This window comes from Bos taurus, chromosome 24, assembly GCF_002263795.3.
Source record: "Bos taurus isolate L1 Dominette 01449 registration number 42190680 breed Hereford chromosome 24, ARS-UCD2.0, whole genome shotgun sequence".
Lineage (NCBI taxonomy): Eukaryota > Metazoa > Chordata > Mammalia > Artiodactyla > Bovidae > Bos > Bos taurus.
The window spans coordinates 33143187-33167260 of NC_037351.1; the positions used below are offsets into that span (position 1 = coordinate 33143187).

General features: G+C 38.9%; 1 protein-coding gene and 1 non-coding gene across 2 annotated transcripts; both read right to left on the reverse strand.

Moving 5' to 3' along the window:
• On the reverse strand, positions 1-22248 carry RIOK3 (RIO kinase 3). The gene is made up of 13 exons (NM_001075836.1): positions 22043-22248; positions 16287-16402; positions 15517-15662; positions 15317-15424; positions 15021-15130; positions 13677-13820; positions 12892-13019; positions 7768-7965; positions 6382-6541; positions 4587-4667; positions 4409-4498; positions 3448-3555; positions 1-2717 (listed from the first exon to the last, which is right to left on the reverse strand). Exons 1-13 carry the CDS (start codon positions 22103-22105, stop codon positions 2610-2612), a joined length of 1560 nt encoding a protein of 519 aa, NP_001069304.1. The 5' UTR covers positions 22106-22248; the 3' UTR covers positions 1-2609.
• Positions 5743-5814, reverse strand: TRNAC-ACA (transfer RNA cysteine (anticodon ACA)). Its single transcript has one exon. It is a non-coding gene; the product is annotated as a tRNA-Cys (tRNA).
• Positions 22249-24074: the final 1826 nt, after the last annotated feature.

Here is a 24074-nt window from a genome sequence, read left to right on the forward strand (position 1 = left end):
TTTCCAAATGTAACCTTTTTTATTTATGAATTGGGAAATAAATATGAAATCAAAGAATAAAAACAAGAGGCTTTGACAGGAATAAACTGGTATCTCCAACTATAAACTTTGAGAAATTAAATCATTCATAAAATACGTCTTCAAAAATAGAAATACTGAGGTTTGAAAATACAATCAGATGAGCTTTTCCCTAGCAATTTCTAAAGTGTTGGAAACTGATCAGAAGTTTTCAAAAGGTGCAGACAACAATCTCTTCTGATGCCCTGCACCTAAACAAGCAACACTGTATAGCCTCTAATGTATCTTAGGGCCTTTGTCTCCTTCATCTTCCTTAGGGCTTTACCATGATCGACACTCCACCATCAGCTGCCTAGCTTCATCTCTTTCTGTCCAAAGATTTTTTAAAAAAAGAGAATATAACATTTACTGAGAGGCAACAATATGGCATAGATGTATGCCCCACTGAATGCAGTGATTTTTGGAATTCAAGGGGGCATTTATTTCAGCACTTCTGGATTTCTGTAATATTTAAATTTAAATAAGCATGCATGTCTTAGTTTTGTAAGCAGGAAAATTGATTTTTTTTTGGCTGCTCTGTAACTTCTGACCGAAAGAATTCAACCCAGGCATTGAAAACAAGGAGTCCTAACCACTGCCAGGGAAGTGGATTGGATTGCCAGGGAAGCCCCTGATTTTCTTTTTTTTTTTAACAAAAGAAAACTAGGAAAAAATTACCTTGTTGAAATAAAAATTCTCTACACATATCTTCCTTATTTTGATAATTTATCTCATATTCATACATCCACTTCCATTAAAGTGAGGCAAAAGATCCTTGTTTCCAGATTTTGTTATTTCCCATTTGTATTTGACTATTTAGCAAATCAACATTTTCCACTGTGTGAAAAATTTACTCTCAGCTCTGCATGAGGAGAAAAACCTATTTGTAATGTGAAATAAGTCATTTAAAAGTGAAATCTATAGATGGGAAGTTGGGCGGGGGGGAACTGCTTAAAATAGCACTGCTGAATTTAAACAGGACGGTTAATGTAACTCAATGCCAGGACCTATGTTAATATATGGAACAGGAAGAATACACACAAAGAACCAATTCTAAAATGATCTCTTCATTTTTAATTTCTTAAAAAGCATGTTCACAGCACACTCCAAGAATGCCACACAGCAGTAGTTTGCTGCTACTGTCAAACGGAGTATGTCAGAAAACAAAACAAAACAAAATTTAATGGTTAATGGTTTTTAAAATTAGTTCTTTAAAACTTCTGTAAAGTCAGTAATTCCCAGTCATTTAAATATTTGTTTCATAGTGGTAAACATTTCATGAAATGCAATGAGGAGCCCCAAATCACACTTCTCTGAAGCACAATTAAAAGTTATACAACAGAAACAAAATAAATATTTTTCTAGAGAGAACGTATTTGGCATTTTAAAATAATCTTGTGTAACTAATGTTCAGATTTTACTTTTTACTATCAGACAGAGTTTAGGTCTTCAGTGATTTCAATCTGATTCTAGTAATAGGAGGAACGATGCTGTTGTTCTGAATAAGCTTCAGTCTTAATAGAGTCCATGTATTTCGTCTGCATTAAGAAGTGGCGCCCCAACAGTACTAAAAATTATTAAAAGCAAGATCAGGCAGTTTAAATTAGTTGGTGATCTGGTACCCAACTTGTTTTGTATGTACTTTTCATCCTTTGAGTAATATAATCTTTCTAGGTAGCCTGCTATATTTCTTTAAAAATCAGTAAGTATACAGCTTGAGTGATGTGTAAACTGAATTTTGTTTCAATGACTTCATTAAAAATGTTAAACATGGTTGAAGATTCTACTCTGTCCTTCCAGATAATTTACATTTTCATTATAAATGCAGAGCGGCTGCACCATGAGTTACATCCTAACCATTTCACCTAAATGTAGAAAAGCTGGAAGTTAAATTTAAAAACTGTAGATAGTTGAGAAGTACTTATTTATCTCTTTCAGAAATTGATGATGCCTTTTCCTTGCATATTTGTGGGAAAAAATTCAAGATGTACCAATAAAAAGCACTTTACTTCTGTCAGCCATTCTCAAACCAAATTTCCATTTATGTCACCTACTAAAGAGAAGAAATTTCCCTTTAGAATCATGGTCACAATCTGGAAAAAGAATTAAGAAGTGCTAATTTTAGGCCATAAAATATTTGAGGAAAGATGCAACACAAAAGAGGAAGGTGAGAAAAGCCAAGTGTGTTGTAATAAATGTCTCCTTTGTAAACACATCTGTCCCTTCCTTCCATATCTGGAAATGTTAAAAATTCTCATCAAAACATTTTATGCCACAAATCCTGTAAAATCAGGTTGATTTCGGCCAGATAACCTGTAGCTGTTAAGAATTATATTACCCTATTCATATCATGAGAGGTAGTGACATTTTATTCTCTCAATGCTGAGCTAAAAATTCCACGCATCTGGTATATGGGTTACAAGGGAAAAAAAGCACAGAAGCACCATTGTACACGCCTCATGTTTTGATATTTCAAGTCACCCATAACTTCATTTGCCATTGGCAGCTGACAATCACCACTGTGTCAACACTGAAAGCAGTGGGTATTAGTGCTATTCATCATATAAGATTGGTGGACCTCCATCATCTTTCAAAAATGAAGCAGCTTTCCTTCCATTCTTCTGAACATGATCTTCATTCATTTTCTCCAAAGCTTCTATCTATAAAATACATACATTGAATCCATTGGTCAAAATGCTACTTCACAGAAATCATGCTTGAGATTGAACTGGTATTTTTACTCCCCTACAACAACATTCCTAATGACACTGGACTTGAATCAGAATTACAGTGTGTGACACAGATCACAGTGTGATACATATGTGTGTGTTTTTACTTGATTATGTTATCAGGATTGATGCCTAGTGTCTTTATCAAGCTAACCACTGGCATCAGATAGGTCTTATGATATAATCTATACAGCTTTCAGGGAACAAGAAAAAGGAAATCCGAAAGTTGACTCAGCAGCAGCAACATCAAGTAACTGTCCTGAACTAAAGGCTAGATGTACCAACTTCCCGTCACTTCTCTTCTGGCCTTAGACTCCAGCATGGCTTGGCCAAACTCAAGTCACACTGGGGCTTTCTGAAACAGATTCTACAATCATTCTCTGCTTTGGTAGGTTGTTGGGAATAATTAGTTGCTGTTTCACATTTCGGTTTTTGTTCAGTTTTGAGAGACCTTCCCTGGAGGAAGGTTTTTTTATGGTTCTGTAGATCCACTGCAATGACTGGGTATTTCCAAGGAAGGATCAAAAACATCTCAAGAAAAGAAAAATCTCTAATTTTGTTTCTGAGGGGATGAGAGGATAAACTCAGCTCTGGGTTTCATTATCTACTCCGTCCAGCTCCCCACTATCAGCGAGGTGAAAAACAGCCTTACAGCACTTACCTCAGCTAAGAAATCAGCTTCATTATCTGCCGAGATGTTTAAGCCTGAAACAGCATTGAAGAGTTCTCGTTCACCAAGGGCTTCCTTTACTCCTCCTTTCTGAAAAAACTAGTAAAGAAATATGAGGAAGTCAGCAGAGATATTAGCAAGGTTCTCTCAGAAACAGGAAACAGTGAACTTGTGAGACACTGGTGAATTCCCTCCATAATTTTTTAGCTACAGATGTTTCCAACTCAAATAAAACTGTGCTCAGGTTCTACTTGCTTCCTGTCCTCTCACACATTCGGGCTGTCTTCTGGATTTAGTAATAAGTCTGTCATGTTGCACCTTCTATACCTATGAGTGGTATACATAAAATTGCTTGGCATTGCTTTAAGTAGACACAAAATAATCACTAAATTTCATGAATTAAACTTTTCCAGTAAAGTCAGACATTATTTCCAAAATGAAGTTGTTCTATCATATATAGAAAGAACATTCCTATCTGAATCTGTTGCTGACAATTCATTTCCTTTAGAAAATAGCAAACAGATGTGTCCCAACTCTGTGATGACTGAGTTTTACCTTCCCTCGTCTAGGGAACTACACCACTACGAAGACTCTTTTCTTAGTGTAGTAACAATGGCAGGAAGCATGCAGGGTTGCTATAGTTCAGCTTCCCTTAAAGCACTGTGCATGGATTACATGTCTACTTGACGGATCAAATATTTAGAACCAAAATAAAGCTTACTCTCTCAGAAATTTAATTCATTGGCCCAAATGTGAGGCATGTAATCAAATTCTTGCAAAAAATGAAATCTGACAAATCAATCTTTGTCTCTTTATCATGAAAGCAAAGCAAAGAAGAACTAAACCCTTCCTTTAACTTCTAAGAACAGTGTCTTCTTATTGGTCTTAGGAGTCAGAAAAATATTTCAATCTATTACAGCCCACCCATAAAAAAGACAATTTACATTCCCACCTGTGAGACATTCCTACAGTCACGAAACAAGAACTCCAGGCCATGAGGGTGGGTTGGTTCTACAGACTGACTGACATCGATCAACCAGACCTGTTTAAATACACAGCACAGTGATTTCTTTACAGTCAGTCATTTACATCAAGTCACTAAGTCTGAACATGAACAAAATGCTCCTCACCTTCCCAGCATGCCAGAGCATGTTGTACTCACTGAGGTCGGCGTGTACGAGCGTACATTCGTCATATAACTGCTGCATCAACTGTGAGGAGGCAGGACAGACATTTAGGACGTGAGGAACCATTCTAAGTCACCCACACAACATCTACATCAACCAATATTTTCCGGAAAGAGCAAAACCAGGGTAAAGAACTTAACTTCTTTTTTGTGCTACAGTCAAGGCTGTGCCTTTTTTTTTAACCTCAAGGAAGGATGGGAGAACAATGAAACAGTGGAAGAGATATGACACTCTACTTCCCTGCCCATGTGACAGAAATGCGATCAGGAGGCCAAAGGGCTGACCTGGATTCCCACGCATGTGAGAGAGCTGTGGTCACTCAACCAGGGGACCTAGGCTTACCCTTCATAAAAGGGCAAACATCTCACTGAGAATTCCAAGGGGTGCACACAACTCCAAGATAAAAAGTACTTCCTGCCAGACATGTGAAAAAGAGACAGTCTTCTAAATTAAGCGGTATTATATATATATATAATATATATATATATAATATTACACATACTATGGAGAAGGAAATGGCAACCCACTCCAGTGTTCTTGCCTGGACAGTCTCAGGGATGGGGGAGCCTGGTGGGCTGCCGTCTATGGGGTCACATAGAGTCAGACACGACTGAAGCGACTTAGCAGCAGCATACATACTATATGACTCACGGTGATCCCTAGCCTTAGAGAAATCAGCACTAATGTCTGTTTTCCAGCTTTAACAGAATCAAATATGAAGTTCATCACTACTTCATCTCTTCCCCAGCCACCCCACGGCCAAAAGAAACAAGAAAGGTAGGTTTGATTTTCGTTGAATGTTTTCCTACTAAAGGCAGAGAAAACTGGACTAACTCTCTAGCCATATTTTAAAAAATTAATTTGTATAACATGTTCATATTCACATCAACTGCTGCATGATATGAGAGCTCCATGCACATACTGTGCTAAAAACACCTTTCTCCGATTCAGTTAAAAAAAAAAAGAAGTGAAGTGAAGTCACTCAGTCGTGTCTGACTCTTTGCAACCCCATGAACTGTAGCCTACCAGGCTCCTCCGTCCGTGGGATTTTCCAGGCAAGAGTACTGGAGTGGTTTGCCATTTCCTTCTCCAAAGGATCTTCCCCACCCAGGGATCGAACCTGGGTCTCCTGCAGTGTAGGCAGACACTTTACCATCTGAGCCACCAGGGAAGTCTTAAAGAGACGCATAACAGTATCAGGAGCAGTTTCTTGAGCTAGAAGGATCCCAGACTGAATTTGGTTGCTGTCCCAAAATATAAATACTTTCCTCAAGATTCCTGACATATGCCTTCTAATGCCTGCACAGATGGATAAACCACGCCTCATCATCTTCTGATCAATACTTCCTTACACTGAGAGCGAATCTGCTTCCTTCTAAGTTCCCAACACTAACGGTATTTCCTTCACTGTTTCAAGAAGGTATACAAACTAACAAGGCACTGTATCTGGTATATATAGTAACATCAAATTTTATTTAATGAAGTTTTATGAATAGCTTCTGGCTTCCATGTCACTAACACTGACCCTTCACTTGCTCCACTGGTCCATAATTTTTCTAAAACAACTCAAAACACACGCATATTGATAGAAAGACCACTCTTCAATATTAACATTCCTTCACAAACTTCAGTTTGTCCTCGTTATAACGCCTTAAAATAGTCCTGGTAGGAATTTTTTTAGTTTAGAGGAAGCATTTTTAAAAATTGGTATCTGAATGCTCTGTACGGCACAACTTACATGAAGAGTTTGATAGTAGGCGTCTTTCATTTCTTCACTGCTGAGCTTTACTTCTTTCAATTTAGGGGCTGGAACTTGATCATGGCCAATAAAAGACATAACTAAAATGTGTTTCTTGAGTAGTACAACTGTTGGACAAGGAATTCCAGCTCTCTGCATCCTATACACAAAGAAAGGATCAAGAACGTAAAGACCAGTAGGAGAGAATATTTCATTTATTCAACAAATATCTAACGAGGTCCTGCAATGAGCTGTCACTGTGTTCCACTCTGGGGAATGCTGGAATGCAAAGGCAGTATGACACAGCCTCTGCCCTCACAGAGCCTGTGGCCTGGTGAAAAACACAGATGAGTGAGGAGATGACGACAGCACAATGTGGCATGGGCACTGGCAGAGGTGCGGGTAGGCGGCATCGAGGAAGCAGCGGGCAGACGGAACCAGCCAGGCTCAAACTGTGGGGAGGCGTGCTGTGGAAGCTGCTGTGAGATGCAGAGGCATCAGGGTGCACAGTCCACGTGTGTGTGTGTGTGTGTGTGTAAATCCACACAGTTGGATCTTGAGTGGGAGCAAGGACATGTGGGCTGAGCCCACAGAGAACGGCTGGCTCTGCATCACAAAACAGCTTTGAACTTTACACTCAAGACTATGGGAGCTACGGGAAAATGTTAAGAAAGGCAGTGATGAGATCTTAGTAATACAGAAAACAGCCTGCAGGGCAGAAAGGCCTCTTGGGAAATTATCCTAATTAGAAGTCCTACTAAATACAAGACTTGCAACTAATAAATATGGATAATTATGTTTGAAAACAAACAACTTTAGGAAAAGTAAACTAAAATTAAAAGCTTTTAATAGTTCAAATATAGGAAGGTTTGTAAATAAGAAAGATTACTAGTCAATTTCTTGGTTGACAAAACAATTTCCTTGATAAATTCTGCTTAGAGAATTGGACAACAAGTCTAATAAATTAAAACAAATGCAATCAGACTGGTAAAACCCTGCCCTGACCAAATTAACAAATATTAGATGGGATAAACCTTTCCTGAAACAAAAAAGGAAATTATTATTTATAATATGCCTAACTGGAAGCTGGAAAAGAGCATTTAGATATATGACAAAATATCTTTAGTAGAAAATGACTTAATTTCCCTCAAACTTTACTGAGGAAAAGAAAAAACAAAATGGATTTTTCACCCTATGAGTATGAATTCAGGTTATACGCATGGAAATGCTTTCTTACAGAAGCCTTCCTTAAATACTAGAATTAAGGCCTTTCATGCTTTCTACAAATGAATTTAAAAGAAAGCATGGGTGTTTTTGCCAGGCTAGTAGACTTAATACAAAGAGGTGATCACCCAAGATGACTTCCAGCACAATGATTTTCTTTACCTTGTAAGATTGTGCATTTCTTTTTCTGCCCACATGCGGATGATCTTACGCGGATTTAGTTTACTGAAGCGATCTTTAAACCTGAAATCATCTTTAATATATTTGTCACGATTCTTAAACTCATTAAGGGTTGTTTTAAATACCTTGATGGCACATTCTGTAGGTATAACTTTACTATCTTCCTTTCCATCCTCCATGCTAAGTAGAAGAAACAAACATTAAGTCAGTGTCGATTGTCAGGTAAAAAAACAATTTCAAAATTAAAGATTTTATGACAAGAAAGTAGATCTATCTTCTCTGAGAATGGAAGCCTTGGGGTGTTTTGTTTTTTTAAGCCTCCACATTTTAGAAGAAAACCTTAGCTTTCAGCTTTTTTAATAAGACACACTTTCAAATAAATTGTCAATGGTTTTCACAACCCATAATATAATCTTCATTTAATGACTATGGAATTAAACTTGGAACAATGAAGACCTATACACTTGCCCAAAGTTTATTCAAATTTCCTTAATGAATTTTTTCTTTTTTTTTCGTACACTTTAAAATAGGCTGCAGTCTGCCTGGCGTCCCTCTCCCTCCCCACAGCCAACCCCACAGCACAGACTGTCCACTCTCACTTTCCAAACACACACCAGCCGTCTCCTATTCTTCATCTTCATTACCTGTCAGTCTGACCAAAGTCATCTCTCAACTATCACCACAACTTTCTAACTGATCTGTTTCTTCTCTTGCCTGACTAGAATTCATTTCCCACACAGCAATCTGAGTAATCCTTTGAAAATGAGACTTGAATCTGAGCTTTGGTTCCCACTGCACTGAAAAAGCAGACTCCTTACCCTGGCTTACAGAGTGTTGCCTGATCCACCCTTTGCTTCTCCAGCCTTCTGGCTCCTCCTCACACACTACACTCCAGGGACACTGCTTTCTTAGTCTCCCAAAGATACGAAGCTTACACCTGTCTGAAGGCATTAGCACTAGCTGTTCTTTAGTCTGGAACGTTCTTCCTTCTGATATGTGATACTGAATCCAGGTGTGTCATTCAAATCCAGATTTAAATGTCACCTCATCAGAGGTTTCCCAGTCCTACTGATAAAAAGCAGTCACCCAGTCACTATGACATCACCCTGTTTTATCCATTTGCATGGCACTTATCTGACAGTCTTGGGAGGGGACTGGAGGAAGGGGTGAGAAGGAAGTACAGTCTATGAAAGCAGGGACCTCCCTTGTACCAGTCATTGCTATAGCCCCAGTACACAGAAGATGCCTGGAACATGGTAGGTGCATAAATACTTGGTGAGTGAACAAACCAGTTTTCAGTGAGACAGAATAGAGATTCTCTCCAAGGAAGAAATGATAATTTAAAGATGTTATAGACATCTCTGGATTTTGAGATAAGTTCTCTGTCATTGAAATAATTTAACTATAGGTAGATGAGGCCCTATCAAAAATAGCACTGAGGAGATTCCTCATTTGCAAGGTCTCCAGGATAGAATCTAATTTATAAGATTCATCTTGTCATTCTCCTACTAAAAAAAGCTTCCATGTTTCTCAGTAAATTACACAACCATCTGCCGAGCTCTTAAGGTCCTCCTTACCAATTTCTGGTTTGCTTACACAATTTTATATCTTATTACCTCTAAATATGTAACTTCTAATTTTCTGTCTAATCCCATTGTCTAAATTTCAATCCTCCCATTTTCAGCACTCCCTCCTCCACTTTTTTTTTAAGAGTTAAACTTTATAAATAAAGGTGAAATTTCCTTTGATTACCACCTGTGGTAGTTTCATTCCCCATTTCAACTCTTGAGAGACAATCACGATCATGAATAGTACTTTTCTAATCTTTTAAAAAAGATACATACATATGTATTAAAAAAAAAACAACCTATGTATGTTACATTCTGTATAACTTTTACCAGTTCTTACTGTAATGTCCTCCTCTTGAATATATCATAAGCTCTTTGAGAGTAGAAAACATGTTATACACTTACTTCCTGAAAAAATCTAGCACGTTACTATTCAAATAACTGTTGATTACTTGGTCAATGTGAGCATGACAGAACCCAGAAGAGCTCTGTGGCAGGCAGGACCTAAAAGGGTCCCCAAGATCCCAGTCCCTGGTGTACATGCCTATATAAGCCCCTCCCTTGAGTAGATTACACTACAGTAAAAGTGATGGTACAGTCATTGCCAGGATTATCTTCCATCCTTTAAAACTCAGTCTTAGTAGACCCAAGGCAGAGAGTTTCCTGATTATTCTGAGATGCAACCTGCTGTACAAAAGGGCTTCATGACTAGAATGTACATGGGCCTCTAGGAGCTCAGAGCAGTCCCTGGCTGGCAGGCAACCAGAAGGTGGAGACCTCTGTCCTAAAGTCACAAGGAACTGAACTGCGCCTAAGGAAGACGACCTCATGCTCCGGTAAGGGACAGAGCCCAGCTGACATGCAAGACTGCAGTCCTGGGAGACCCTGAGCAGAGAACCCAGCTAAGCCGTGCCTGCCTGAACTTTTGATCAACAGGAACCGTAAGATAATACATAGGTGTTGTTTTAAGTTGCTATATCTATGGTAATTTGTTATGCAGCAGAGGAAACTAACTTACACTTTAAAATGTATTTACTCTCAGCTGTTGAAAACCAAATGCTCTCTAGCTTTACTAACTTACAAATGCCAAAGTATAGATTATAATACCAATTCCACCATAAGCAAAGGGAGCCCACTTGTTCTATCAAAGGATCATTAAGTTGAACAGAAAATGAACGAAGAATAAACAAGGAAAATGGCACGAAAAAGAAACCCAAGTGGCCAATACATGTGAAAAAAAAATACAACCTAATCATAACTAAATAAACGCACACCAAAACACTAAAGAGGTACTTTCCATCTTTTACTCTGAGAAAAAAATATTAAGTTTGATAAGACTAGGCACTGATGAGGATGAGGGAAACAGGTTCATACTGCTTACTGGTGGTGGCATAAACTGGTTAACTGTCTCATCAGGCAATTTGGCAACACCTACTGACATTCAGAATTGTGCAACCTGCAGATCTAACTAGCTCATAGGGAAAAGTGTGTTTGCCTCACTTTTAAGAAATAAACAAATTTAAGATTTCTGGCCTTTGGTGTGACACATAAGAAGAAAAAGTTATAAAGAATTTTTAACAAATAACAGATATCAAGAAACATTGATTGCTGTAACAGCCAGCTCAGCGGGCCAAACAGTGAGCAAAATCTGGTACTCTCCCTTCAGTAAGGCCTTCCACTGTTTAACAGAAAGGGGAAAAATGCATGTAGTCTTTGCCCCAGCAATTCCAAATGTTAGGAATTTAGCTTAAGGATTTATCTGCAAAAGTACACCAAAGCTTATGTACAAAGATATTCCTGTATATTCGTAGAGTGGAATGTTCTACTATAAAAATGGTATGATATAAACCAGTAAAATAGAATGACTTGAGATATATTAATTGAAAAAAAAAGATGCTAAATGCAGCATATAAACAAAAATAAGAAATACATGCATAAAAACTTCTGTAAGACTAGACTAAACACTATTAATAGTGGTAACCTTTAGAGGGAAAACCTGTGGGGCCACAGCTGGTAAGATGAAGGCTGCTGCTGCTGCTAAGTCGCTTCAGTCGTGTCTGACTCTGTGCGACCCCATAGACGGAAGCCCACTAAGGCTCCCCCGCCCCTGGGATTCTCCAGGCAAGAACACTGGAGTAGGTTGCCATTTCCTTCTCCAATGCATGAAAGTGAGAAGGGAAAAGGAAGTCGCTCAGTCGTGTCTGACTCTTAGCAACCCCATGGACTACAGCCTACCAGGCTCCTCCATCCATGGGATTTTCCAGGCAAGAGTACTGGAGTGGGGTGCCATTGCCTTCTCTGCTACTTTCATTTTAATCCTTTTTGTACTGTTTAATTTTTATTGTGAGGAACTTTTCATTTTAAAATAATTTGTGCCATTAAGTTATGTTTGCCTGATCTCAGGGAACCCTCAGTTGAAATTTGGAAAGAGGGCAACAGAGCTTAGAGGTAAAAAAAAAAAAAAAAAAAGGTTTATTAAGATTAATTTATACCAGGTATAATCAAATACGATCTCAATCACCCCAACTAAAATCCTATGAAGGGAGGGTCAGTTTTCAAGTAAGTTCAGTAGACTGCTTCAGATCACATTGCTTAAAAAATGTTGAATCATTTTAACCTAACATTCATTTTTATCCCTTTCATTTTGGAACTCAGTATAATTCAATACATGATTATATGTGTATGTCTCATCTAGAAAGGGAGACAAGTTAAATAAGAAAACCAAGGGCAAGTACTTCAGAAGTAATTGTTTGAATCCCTTTAAGTATGTAACAAATACCTTCTAAAGCTAAAAATAACTAGAATAATCTGTCATCTATTTTAACATTTTTGTTTATAAACACTGCTAACATAAAGGATTAGCTGAGCTAGTAAGCCTTGCTGAACTAGTAAGACTTCAAAGCTAAGTAACCAGATGACATCATATTCCTGGTTTGCACATTCTCTCTACAGGCTCCACGTTTAAAATGTTTTCTCTTCCTCATGCCATCCTTTATTTGACTAAGATCTTGTAACAAAAGTAAAGTGGGTAGGATCTAAAATGACAAAAAAGCTTTAAAGACATTTCTTTAAGTATAACTCTCCCAACTTAGCATCAGAGTCCCATAGAGAAAAGTTTTGAATCAAACTCAGGTTCAAATTTTGCTATGCCACTACAGCTGCCTGTGTGATATAGAACAATTACAATAATATGAAAAATAATACGTTCATAGAAAAAAGACTGGAGGAGTCTACACAAAATTATTACTGGTTCTCTCTTGATGGTAGAATTGGGATGACTTTTTTTTTTTTTTGGCCACACGGCGAGACTTGCAGAATCTCAGTCCCCCAGATCAGGGACTGAACCTAGGCCACAGCAGTGAAAGTATCGAATCCTAACCACTAGACCACTAGGGAACTCCCTTGATTGTGTTTTTCTTTTTATGTCCCTATATTGCTAAGATAACTAAAATAACACTTTAAATTTTGATCTTATGTAAATTCAGAACAAGGGATTAAGCTTTGGTTTATATTACGGTACTGTTTTCTGCTCATTTACCTCCCTCCATATGCATGAAAGACAACAGATTCCTTTCCTGTACTAATACAGCCAGTGATTGTCTCCAACATTCCAGAGTTGACCATTTTATACATAAGTAAACGTGTCTTAGGATCAACTGCTTTTTCCTGGAAAAGATAAAGTGCTGTAAGTGAAAATGACTGGTAATCACAAAACATTTCCTGAACCATTTCTAATATCTAACATTCAAAATATATACTTTTTAAAACTTATTGTTCATTTACTTAGATGTATATATAACAGGCTCTTAAAAGAGGACTGTTAAGATACCATCCATTCCTATAACTCTACTGTCTCTGAAAGTGAATATCTAAAAGAACTACTAAAAATCAGATTCTAGCTTAGTCAAAGTTTTATCTTTAAACTTTAAATAGCTCTCCTGATGTACCTACCATTAGTTTGTTTTTCTAAAAGTTTAAAAATTATTCTCAAGATACTAGACACTAACTTCATTAATGTAAAACATTATAAACTATTATGTTATTATAAATATATCATGACAGAAAACAATTTCTCATATGCAATGAAAGCAACATAGTCCAAATTAATTATGACCACTGAAAGGCTAGTCTTGAGTAACTGGTTAATAACCACTACATGAAATCTGAAAGTCAAATGGCAAGGCTACTTGGGTTTTATTCACATCTTTGATTTGAAAAGTCAATCTCTTGAAAAAATGTCAAACATGAACTTTTGTCTTGTTTTTCCCTCCAAACGTGAAGTTTTCCAATGTGAATCTTTCCATTAAACGTAAGAATACTTACTGCAGTGGAATGCTCCTTTTTCTCATGGAGGCGGGCACTTCGACGTTCTTCTGAGTAGGCATGCTGTTTTAAAGCATTGAAAACATGGTTTGATAGTTTTAAGTCCATTCCAATTCCATCTCCTACCTGAAACCCAGGTGCAAACTGCCAAAATGAAAAAGAAAAATCAGTATCTGAATACTTTAACATGGGACACAGAAAAACAGTTTTACTCGGATTAGGTTACCTACTCAATAGATGATAATGCTATGAAGGCAGAATCCATAGACATTACAGAGGAAAAACCAAAATAACTCACCAGTGAGCTCAACAGAAAGGGAAACAAGGCTTTTTAAAGACATTTCATCCCAAAGGAAGGGAGGGTTTATTTTATGCATAGAAAACATCCAAACACATCTGAAAACTAAGGTATTTTAGCATATCCTCTGAACTTTGCTTTTATATCAAAGGATATATTATATTTTGAAATCACACCAAGTCTTACCAAAAAAAAAAAAAGAACAATTTCACAGTCAATTATTTTTGAAGAGTAGGGTAAAATAGCAAGCTATGCTCACACCATGACAGTTAAGTATAATATGGAAGCCACTAGCCACATGTGGATGCTTACATTTAAATTATTAAAATAAAATTAAAAATTCAGTTCCTCAGTTGTACCAAATTTCAAGTACTCAGCTGTCAAATATGGCTATCATATTAGATAGCACTGGTACACACAGTGTGTGGTATTATCACAAAAAATTACACTGGACAGAGTTGTTCTAGAGTCAGATCTAGATTATTTCTAGAATTTAATAATATGTTTACTTAACAAGTATTTGTTCTGAAGTCTAAATGTTTTATATTTACCATGATATTTATGAAGGAGGAAAAAAATGCCATTTTTCTTTTTCTATTTTTCGAAAATCACGTTTTGTTTCTGATTTTGCAGGGGTAGGCACAAGATAAAAAATTTAAAAATTATAACAGGGTATACAGTGGGAAGTATTTCCACCACCCATTGTTATCCTCCAGTCACCACTGTTATGTTTCTCAGGTATTTCATGGAAAACTGAGATACTGAAAAATGTTACTTTCATAAGAACAGTTTCTTAATTTTAGAATCAATGTAAATCAAACTAGTTTTCTTAATATTGTTGGAGAATTTTATTCTGAGGTACAATATATTCTCATCAGTGGCTGAGTTTCCATGGTTTTGATGTACTGTCTTCTAAAATATCTCTAGAAAGGATGAAGGATATTTTTAGAAACTCAAGATAGTGTATTTAGAATCCTATGTTTTTAACTTATCCTAATAAAACTTTAGGATATTTATGATTTAGAGGAATCCTTTCTGTAACTTACATTTTCCATTCTGGCTGTGTTCTTTCTCCCACATACTACTTCATCGTGTTTGGTGGTGATGTCTTTTCCTTTTCCAATAAAACCCTTTTTGGGAGTAGGAATTGGTTTTGCTAAAGGTGATTAAAACAAGTCAAGTATGTAAAAATAGCAGAGACTAAATTGCTGCATTCATTACTGTCTGAAAAAGATACCTGAATCTAATAGTAAAGTACCAAATGAGAGTCAAAGATAAATATACAATACTTAATCCTCCTGTCTCCCCATTCTATGCCCCCAGAAGGTCAAAGCCCTGATACCTGGTCTGTAGGGGTCATCACGAGTGTCCTGCCAGTCAACCTCATCTTCAGAGCTATCACTGTCTTCGTAAGGATGCACTTTTCGATAATTTTCAAAGGAAATGCAAACTTAAAAGGCAAAAACAGTGGAAGATTTATTTAGGGCCCATTACAGGCATTTCCTACCACCCAATGGGGTTGTCACAATAAGGTCATAGTACCTTTGCTATCTCCATTGAATTTTTTTTCTTCACGCCTAAGCTGGGCATCATATTCTCTGTCAAACTCCATCTGTAGCATCTGAGCCAGCATTAGGTCGCTGGAAGTGTCAATGTTTTCTCCAGTAATAAATGGTCCTTCAGCAACACTATTCAAAATAAGGCAATATAGACTAATATAATGTGCTGGTGTAAACAGATGCTACCAATTATGAGTGAGATGTGCCTTTTCAGTGTTAACACTGTACTGAAGCAAGAATGGAGGAACTTTACCAAACCCTTCACCCTCTCCTGCCCAGCTGCCCTCTGACCAACAGCAGGCACCTGTGAGAGCACCAAACAGGATTAAGGGAGCTTTAAGAAACAGAAAGCTAAAGGGCCTATCATAAGAACCAAGCAGACCCCAAATTCATTTATTCTGTATTCTGATCAGAGGAGGGATGATGTATATATGGAAAGATAAACTACAAACACTTAGTCAAAACTGTTAATCTATTTGATTATTATTTGTTAATCTATTTGATAACAAAGTTCAACTGTTGCAGTAACTGAAACCCAGAGAAACTGAGCAGTTTGCCCAAGATACTACTGAAAACTAGTCACAAAATTGGGACTAAAACCCAAGTATCAGTGAACTCCCAAAATGGTGCTCCTTCTATTGCACTGCTTTTCTAAATCTCTGACTCATTTGTCATGACAATCACTAATCAAATCCTAAGACTTGGCTATGGTCAGTTGCTAGATCAAATAGATTCTTTGTGACTTTTACTTACGTAACTTCAGGAAAAGCGGCAGCTTCTTCTTCTAATTGCAATTCTTTAGCCAACTGCTCACTCATTACATCAGACAAAGAACAAGATATTGTATTTTGAGGGGTAGCCCATGGACACTATTAAAAAAAAAAAGGCAATTCAAAATAATGAAATTAAAGTGACTTCCGAACTTGGAAATAAGGTCTCTTTTGAGAATTAGAGGAGTTAAATAAACTCAAAAGGAATGTTTAGTTTTTTGCAGAAATCATCTTGAAGGTAAAAATAGCTCCTAGCTCAGATCTAATCAAAGACACACCTAGACTATGACAGCCAAGAGCACTTTCCAGCCTGCTTGGTGGGAATGTCCTTATAGTGGAGGGGAGCCCAGGCTACGCCAGCATCACCTGACTAGCCACTGAGTTCATGTGATGCCCCTTGTTCTGATATCATGCTCACCAAGCAACTTATACTTTGCTCACCTTCCACTTATAATTTGGCTTCCTGGGTAGATTCTGTTAGAGGAACAGGCTATACCAACTACCACAATTCAAAGCCCACTTAGAAGTTACACTTCCTTCTAATTTAAGTAGTAAGTCTTCAACAAGTATATAGTGTACAGCAGGCCCTTTCAAGATAACCTGGGATATGCTAAAACAAAAAAAAACTCAGCAGTGACAAACAATGAACCCTATACTTCTGAACTTTAGAAAATGAGAAATGGATTCTTGAAACAATATTACTAGAGCAAAGTAGTATTCTGTGAGACTCTTCAAGAATAGCTGGCCAGTCATCCCTCCTCAATGGCATCACCATCTAAGCCCTCCTGCAATGTGTAAACTGCAGCTTTATTTCACAATTCCTAATTTTTGAGGAGGGAAGCTTCACTGAGCAGCAGCAAATGACTCCATCTGCTAGTCCAGTGATTAAGACCATTAATACTAATAAGAGGTCTAAGTATCTCCTGAACTGGTTCTCTATCCCCTTTCCGAGGTGTCATCCTCCCATCACTGGGTTACTCACTGTAAGAGCCTCCTAACTGCCTTCTGTTTGCTTCCACTCTCCATACCACAACACAATGGTTTTTCTAAAATGTAGATTTGACTGGCTCAGTTTCCTTATTAAAGTTCTTTTATTGCTTTAATGTTTCCCACTGCCTTCAAGATAAAGTCCAAACATTTCTTAACCACTACCACTCCTCAGAGTCTAATTTAGGATAGCATGCGATGGTAAGTGTTTTAGCCAGAGTCCAGCATAGGGCTTCAGACCTAAAGAGGCATTCAAGTTCTTTACTGAACAGGCACCAAAAGGAAACCTGGGGATATGTCAAGGAACTGCCAGGGTGTCCCTAGGCTGGAGAGGTCTGATTTCTTTCTACACCGCTCGTAGGTTAAAGTCCTCCTCTCCACCGAGCGGTCAGCCCCTCTGCCCACCCACTTCTCAGGCTTCTAGTCTCTAGCTAGCAGTCAATTAATTCTCCTAAGATGTTAAAACATCTGTGGACAATCTCTCAAAGAGAGGTAAATAATGAAAGGCAGTCACTGTGTTATTTTGGAGGCAGAGATTTACCTGCTTCCAAGACAGACTGAATGGGAAAGGGAAACATGCAGAGACTGAGAGCACCAACAAGACACCAGGACTGCTCAGTCCTGCGGACCGCGCTCCTAGGAGCCTGAGGCTCTAGAGCTGGACTGCTCTGTACCCCTGCTGGCCAGCTCAGCTGGGCACCTCACACTGAGGTGACTTCCTTGGGTGGGGTAAATAAGTAAAGATTTCTGAAAGTCTGCCAACTTCCATACTTTGAAATCACATCTTCAAACCAGTAGCCCAAAATTCCTCCTTAAAATGTTCCAGGCTGTGAGGGACAGCTTCCAGGCATGGTAGCTCTCCACAGGCTCAAGTGGTCATCATCCTGAGGGGGGCTTAGAAAAGGCACTGGGGCCCCTTCTCCAAATGGGCACCATGGGGTGAAGGGAGGGGAATCTTCTGTCATATTGCAATTCTTCAGGAAGTTGTCGGCTCCCTCTGTCAAATGTTTAAGGAGATAAGAGTAAAAGGCCCTTGTTCTACTCAAGCAGTCTGACATCATTTCCCACTACTGCTTTCAACAAATTAAACTCACCAGGGCATCCAGATCTGATGGGAAACTCCAACCACTTCCAGTTAGTTATTCTGCTTTAAGTGACATCTACCAAGCCCATCATTAGCTCCCTGACTCCTGTTCGCTGAGGACCCCTGACCTACCCTGTTTCCCTCTCCTGGGAAACTGCAACCACTGAACGCAGCAACGTGGGGTCTTCACAGCTGCCATCCTCCCTCACCTGCTGGCTGCAGATGGGAGGGAAATCATTCCCCCTTCCTTCTACTCTTCAAGATGCATCACAAGCTGTCCATCCCGCTTTTTGTTTCTTTTTAAAGACTTTACTGCACACAACTATAGGGAAAGAATCAACTTAAAAACAAAAAACAAAAAAACAACAGCAAACACGAAGGAGGTACATAATAACAAAAATTCTGTCCTCAACTTGAAGCCAGTCAAGGGAACCATAACTTACAGGAAAGTTCCTTTTCAGCTCATGCAGCTGGAAGACATAATCTAGGCAAAATATTTAAGTGGGTAATTTTACTTCTCAAAACAGGACTTCTGCAAAATGTGATCTGAGCCTACACAGTAACACTAATTTTTTTAACTTTCAATTTTAGAGTATTTTTACAGTAACAACAACAAAAAAAATCACAAAGATTGTAGAGTTGCCAGATTCCCATACCCAGCATCCCCGTGTAAATACTGTACATGTGTCACAATTAATGAGCTCAATTAATTAAATTGAGCTCATTAATTAAAGCCCATACTTCATTCAGATTTCCTTAGCTTCCCTCTAATGTCTCTATTCTATTCCAGAATACCATCCAAGATACCACATAACATTTAGTCATCATGTCACCTTAGGTTCCTCTTGGCTGTGAGTTTCTCAGACTTTCCTTGTTTTTGGTGACCTTAATGGTTCTGAGGAGTACCACTAATCCACTTGTTACAGCTCTTTCCAACAGAGCTACACACTTCCTCATTTTTGCCTACAGTATGTCCATTCTCCCTTCTTGGAATATTCCCTAAAATTCATTGCTCATAACAGCAGCTCGGCATTTTGTAACTGGGGACCCCCAAGTCCCTTTCGGGGTGTCTAAGAGGTCAAAATTATTTTCATAATTGTTCTAAAAAAGTTTCCACTCTCATTCTCTCAAGAGTGTAGAGTTTTCCAGAGTCTGTATCGGATATGATGGCAGCACTCTGGTGGCTACTAGAATGAGTGCCTGTGAACTGTGTCCTCCAAAAATTTCCAAGGTAGTGGGTTTAGAATATGAACGTGAATTTTAACTACTATATATAGGATGGTCCTGCTCTACAGCACAGGGAACTATAGTCGATATCCTGTGATAAACCATAATGGAAAAGAACATAAAACAGAAGCATGTATATGTATAGCTGAATCATTTTGCTGTACAGCAGAAATTAAACACAACACTGTAAATCAACTATACTTGAACCACATGTTTTTAATGTGCATTTTTAAAGATTAACTCCGTTCGTTCTCAGTGTCTACCGTGCTATTACCCATCTGCAATTATGCCTGCTAAAATCTACGTATTTGTAAGCATGGATTTTCTTCATATATTTCAACTGATACATACTGCAACGGACTGAAGAAAAACGAGCTATGAAAATCCAGCTGTCTTCTACAAAGTTACTACATTAAAGAGATTTGCAAAAATCCAAAACACTACTTCACTAATTTTTCATTTTGGAAAACAGCTTTTTTTTTTTGGTAAAACATAAAAATATTATTTGTATAAACATCATGATTTATATCACTTAATAAAGTTTTTCGATATCTGTTTGAATTTCTGATATGACAAATATCAATCGATATAACCAATATAAACAGAAGTTCTTGGAGTTCTCAATGGTTTTTAAGAGTATAAAGAAGTCCTGATGGAAACGTTTTGAGAATAATTAGCCTTTAACATTCTTTCAATTTTCCAAGGTTTTCCTCAAATCTCCACTTACTCCACACAGGTTTCTATAATCACTTCCATCTTCCAAGAGGTTAGAGAAGGAAATGATACTTGCAGTGTGATACCTGCAGTGTATTTCTATTGTTTCCCCCATGAAAATGCTGTCTTCTCAACAGAACATCAGTAAACCCCAAGATGATCTTTTATTGCAAGATGAAAATGAAGTTTTATAGTTCTGATGATGCACACTTAAATGAAAATATGACGGATGTCAAATATATTATTGAATTAGTTTTGGAAGTGAAGTTTGTTCTGAGCTTAGGTATTCTGAGCAAAGTTTGTCTCATCTGACATTTTTACAAGCTTTACAACCTTACCTGGAGAAATTTAACATGTATAGTATATATTTATTAGTGTCTTTCTAATGATTTGTTCTTTTACATCTACTGATCTTGACCTTGTAAACAAAGCTTTGACAGGAAAAAAATAAACAATGTAAAAGACAGATGTAACCACATTTGCCAATTAAATATCCTAGATTCTCCTTATGGTTGTATGAGAACTTTTATAAAAATTTCCTTTACAGTACTTAACAGCTCATACTTCCCCCACTTTCTGTTAAGACCTGGTATGAAGATCTGATAAGATTAATGAGTGACCCTTTAAATGGAACAAATGTTCTGTGTGAATATGTAAAGAAGTCGGTGAAATGGGTAAAGGTGGTCAAAAGATAGAAACTTCTAGTTAACAAAATAAATAAGGCATGAAATGTACTATACAGAATGATAATTAATCTGTTAATAATGCTGTATGGTACATGTGAAAGTTGCTAACAAAGTAAATCTTAAACGTTCTCATCACAAGAAACAAAATGTAATCCTGAATGCTAAATAGACTTACTGTGGTGAGCATTTTGCAATATACACATGTATCATTATGTTGTACATTATGTTGTACACCTTAAATTAATATGTTGGTAAACGTCCATTTTATTTTAAAAAATGAACAATTAGGAAGCTAAAAAAGTTAGATTCCTTCACAACTTTAATTTGAGGAACACAAAATCTCAATTCTGCTTTCAAGAAAACCCTCCATAAAGTGGCAGAAGAATCTTTTCATCCTTCTAATGAAAGCATCATGAAAAGCAGCAGCCCGAAATCAGAAACCAGATGTTAAATGAGCATTTCAGTTGGCCATTACAGGAAAAAGCATAAACGTTAAAACTCGGACATAACCATCTTACAGTTTGTAAACACTTGAGTATTAGCCTGGAGGGGAGGAAGGGTGCGCCTGGACTTACCTCCTAAACTTACTACTTCAAAAACAACAAACTGCCCAAGTAGGATGAGCACAGTTGACAAGTTAAGGAAACAGCTTCCTCAACCACCTTTCTGTCTGGGTTTCTGTGAATAATTGGGCTGACTCATTTGGCTGGAGAAAAACAAGTTCGTGCTTGCCCTCCCTCAAACGTCAGCATCTCTAAGCGAGTCCCGCCCAAATACATGCTACGGGGGTTCAGAAACCAAGGTGCAGAACCAGACTCCAAACCGGGGTGGCCTTTGGTAGCCTGTGCCCCTTCCCTGCCTCTCTCTCCCCGCCACCCGCAGCCCCGCCACCCGTCCTCCTTTTCCCAGGCGGTTGGTATTCAGCCCCAAACTCCCCAAGTCACCTGGGGAGCCGCTTCGGCGCCTGCCATCCTCTCCGGGTCCTCCGAGAGGACCAGTCAGGAGGCTACGGCAGGTGCGTCAGCGCCGACTGCCACTCACCTTGTTGGGTCCCCAGGCCGCTGCTGGCCCGGGCTCAGGGGATGCCACTCTGACCAGATCCATGTAGGGGAAGAAGTCAGCGACGAGAACAGAGCAGAGAGGTGGCAGGACCGGGAAGCAGCTCCGCCGAGGAGACAGGCGGCGGGGCTGGGACGGCAGGGTGCTGGTGCCGAAGCTCAGATGACAGATGGCGGCGGCGGCAGCCGCGTCCGGAACTAGACCGCTTCTCTTCCGCCTTCTACGCTGGTACGCTCGCTTCCGATTGGCCGCCTACGGGGCTCCACGTTAGGTCACCTTTCTCCGCCCCAGAGGACCGCACTTCCGGTCGCTGCCCTGGCCGGAGGCTGGTGGTCACTGTCACTCTTTACTAGCAGGGCAGCTGCCGGGTGTGGCTTCCTCTGCTCAGGCTCTACGATGACCCTGAACCACCTTTTTGTCTGCGCGAGAGGGCAGCTGGATCAAGTTAAACGGAATCAGAGTGCGTGGACAGTAAATAAACAAGCAGAACAGATTCTCTGTTCATTCATTATTTCCCGGAGTGGATTCTAAACTGAGATGAGATGTGAGACAGAAAATGGCAGGTTTAGAGAACGGAAATTGAAGGAAACGGTCGGGTTTTGTTTTTATTACAGTTGTCGGTAGGAGGCGGGGCGAGGAGTGTGAAATTTTGTAAAATGTATTATGTAACATGGAGCAAAAATAGGATTGCGTAATAAACGTTTAGGTTCAGCTTTTCATAATGTGACCGGAAAAATCCGGAATAGGTAAATCTATGAAGACAAATCAAACTGGTAGTTGCCAGGGAACAGGGTTGGGAGGAGGCAAACGAGGAGTGATTGGTTAAGGGGTAAAGGGTTTTCTTTTGGGTGATGAAGCGGTTTTGGAACTTGTTATCGTTGATAGTTGGACAGTATTGTGAATCTGTTCAATGCCACTGAATTTTACACTTTGAAATGGTTACACTTTACTTCAGAGAAAGAATGTGTGAACGAACCGTTTAAGTGTTTTAGGGGTAAAGCAGATAGAAACCACAGCGAACAGTGGTGAGGACGAGGTCGGGAAGCTTAAGGGAGCAGGGTAAAATGCCAGGATGTTAGATGGGTGATCCACGTGGACCTTGAAATTACCCAGCAAGACGGCAGGGCTTGGGGTGGAATGGAAGAGTGTGAGTAGGTGCTGGTCTTCAGAAAATGTGCAGATTGTAACCCAGAAAGGTCGGTAGATGCTCTGCTTCGGGATCTTAGGGACAGGCAGGGATGTCAGAGGACAGCCTTATAGCAGGAGTCACGTTTTGGTAGATGCGCTGGACAAAGCAAGGCGTGCCAGCTGGCTACCCTGCCTCGCACACCAGACAGAAATGGTTAGTCTCAGAGGACACTCAGGCTTTACTTCAGACAGGGAAGAGAGAGGGCAGGCTGTGGGGACAAGGGAAGTTTCTTTATCCTGAGTTGGAATTCCAGGTTAGAACAGAGTTTGTGAGTTAACAATCTTAATGGTTGGGTCTCAACAGTTAAGGTATATACTTGATGCCATCAACTATGTGCTCCTTAAAAGGGGAGATAGAAATTTACAATATTTACAACTTACATTTACAAATATTATTAATAGGACAAATGTGGTTTACCAACAACAGCATGTTGTTGCATGTTACTTGTTTTTTGTTTGTTTGTTTGTTTAGTCCTATATGATGCTGGGAGGGATTGGGGGCAGGAGGAGAAGGGGATGACAGAGGATGAGATGGCTGGATGGCATCACTGACTCGATGGACATGAGTCTGAGTGAACTCCGGGAGTTGGTGATGGACAGGGAGGCCTGGCATTCTGCGATTCATGGGGTCGCAAAGAGTCAGACACGACTGAGCGACTGATCTAATCTGATCTGATATTATTAAATAGTGAGTTCTTGAATGGGGTAAAGGGCATTTTGCTGTGAAATGAAATAAGTACAACGTTTAAAAGATTTAGTTTCAGTTTTTACTCCTATCATCTCTGCTGATAAACTCACTGGTGCTCAGCTGAGATGAGCTAGTCTA

Coding starts and splice junctions, on each gene's coding strand:
- RIOK3 (NM_001075836.1), bottom strand. CDS start 22,105: ATGGATCTGGTCAGAGTGGCATCCCCTGAGCCCGGGCCAGCAGCGGCC. Junction 13,020..13,676: donor AAAAGGAGCATTCCACTGCA/GTAAGTATTCTT, acceptor TATCTTTTCCAG/GAAAAAGCAGTTGATCCTAA. Junction 2,718..3,447: donor AAGCTGATTTCTTAGCTGAG/GTAAGTGCTGTA, acceptor TGTATTTTATAG/ATAGAAGCTTTGGAGAAAAT.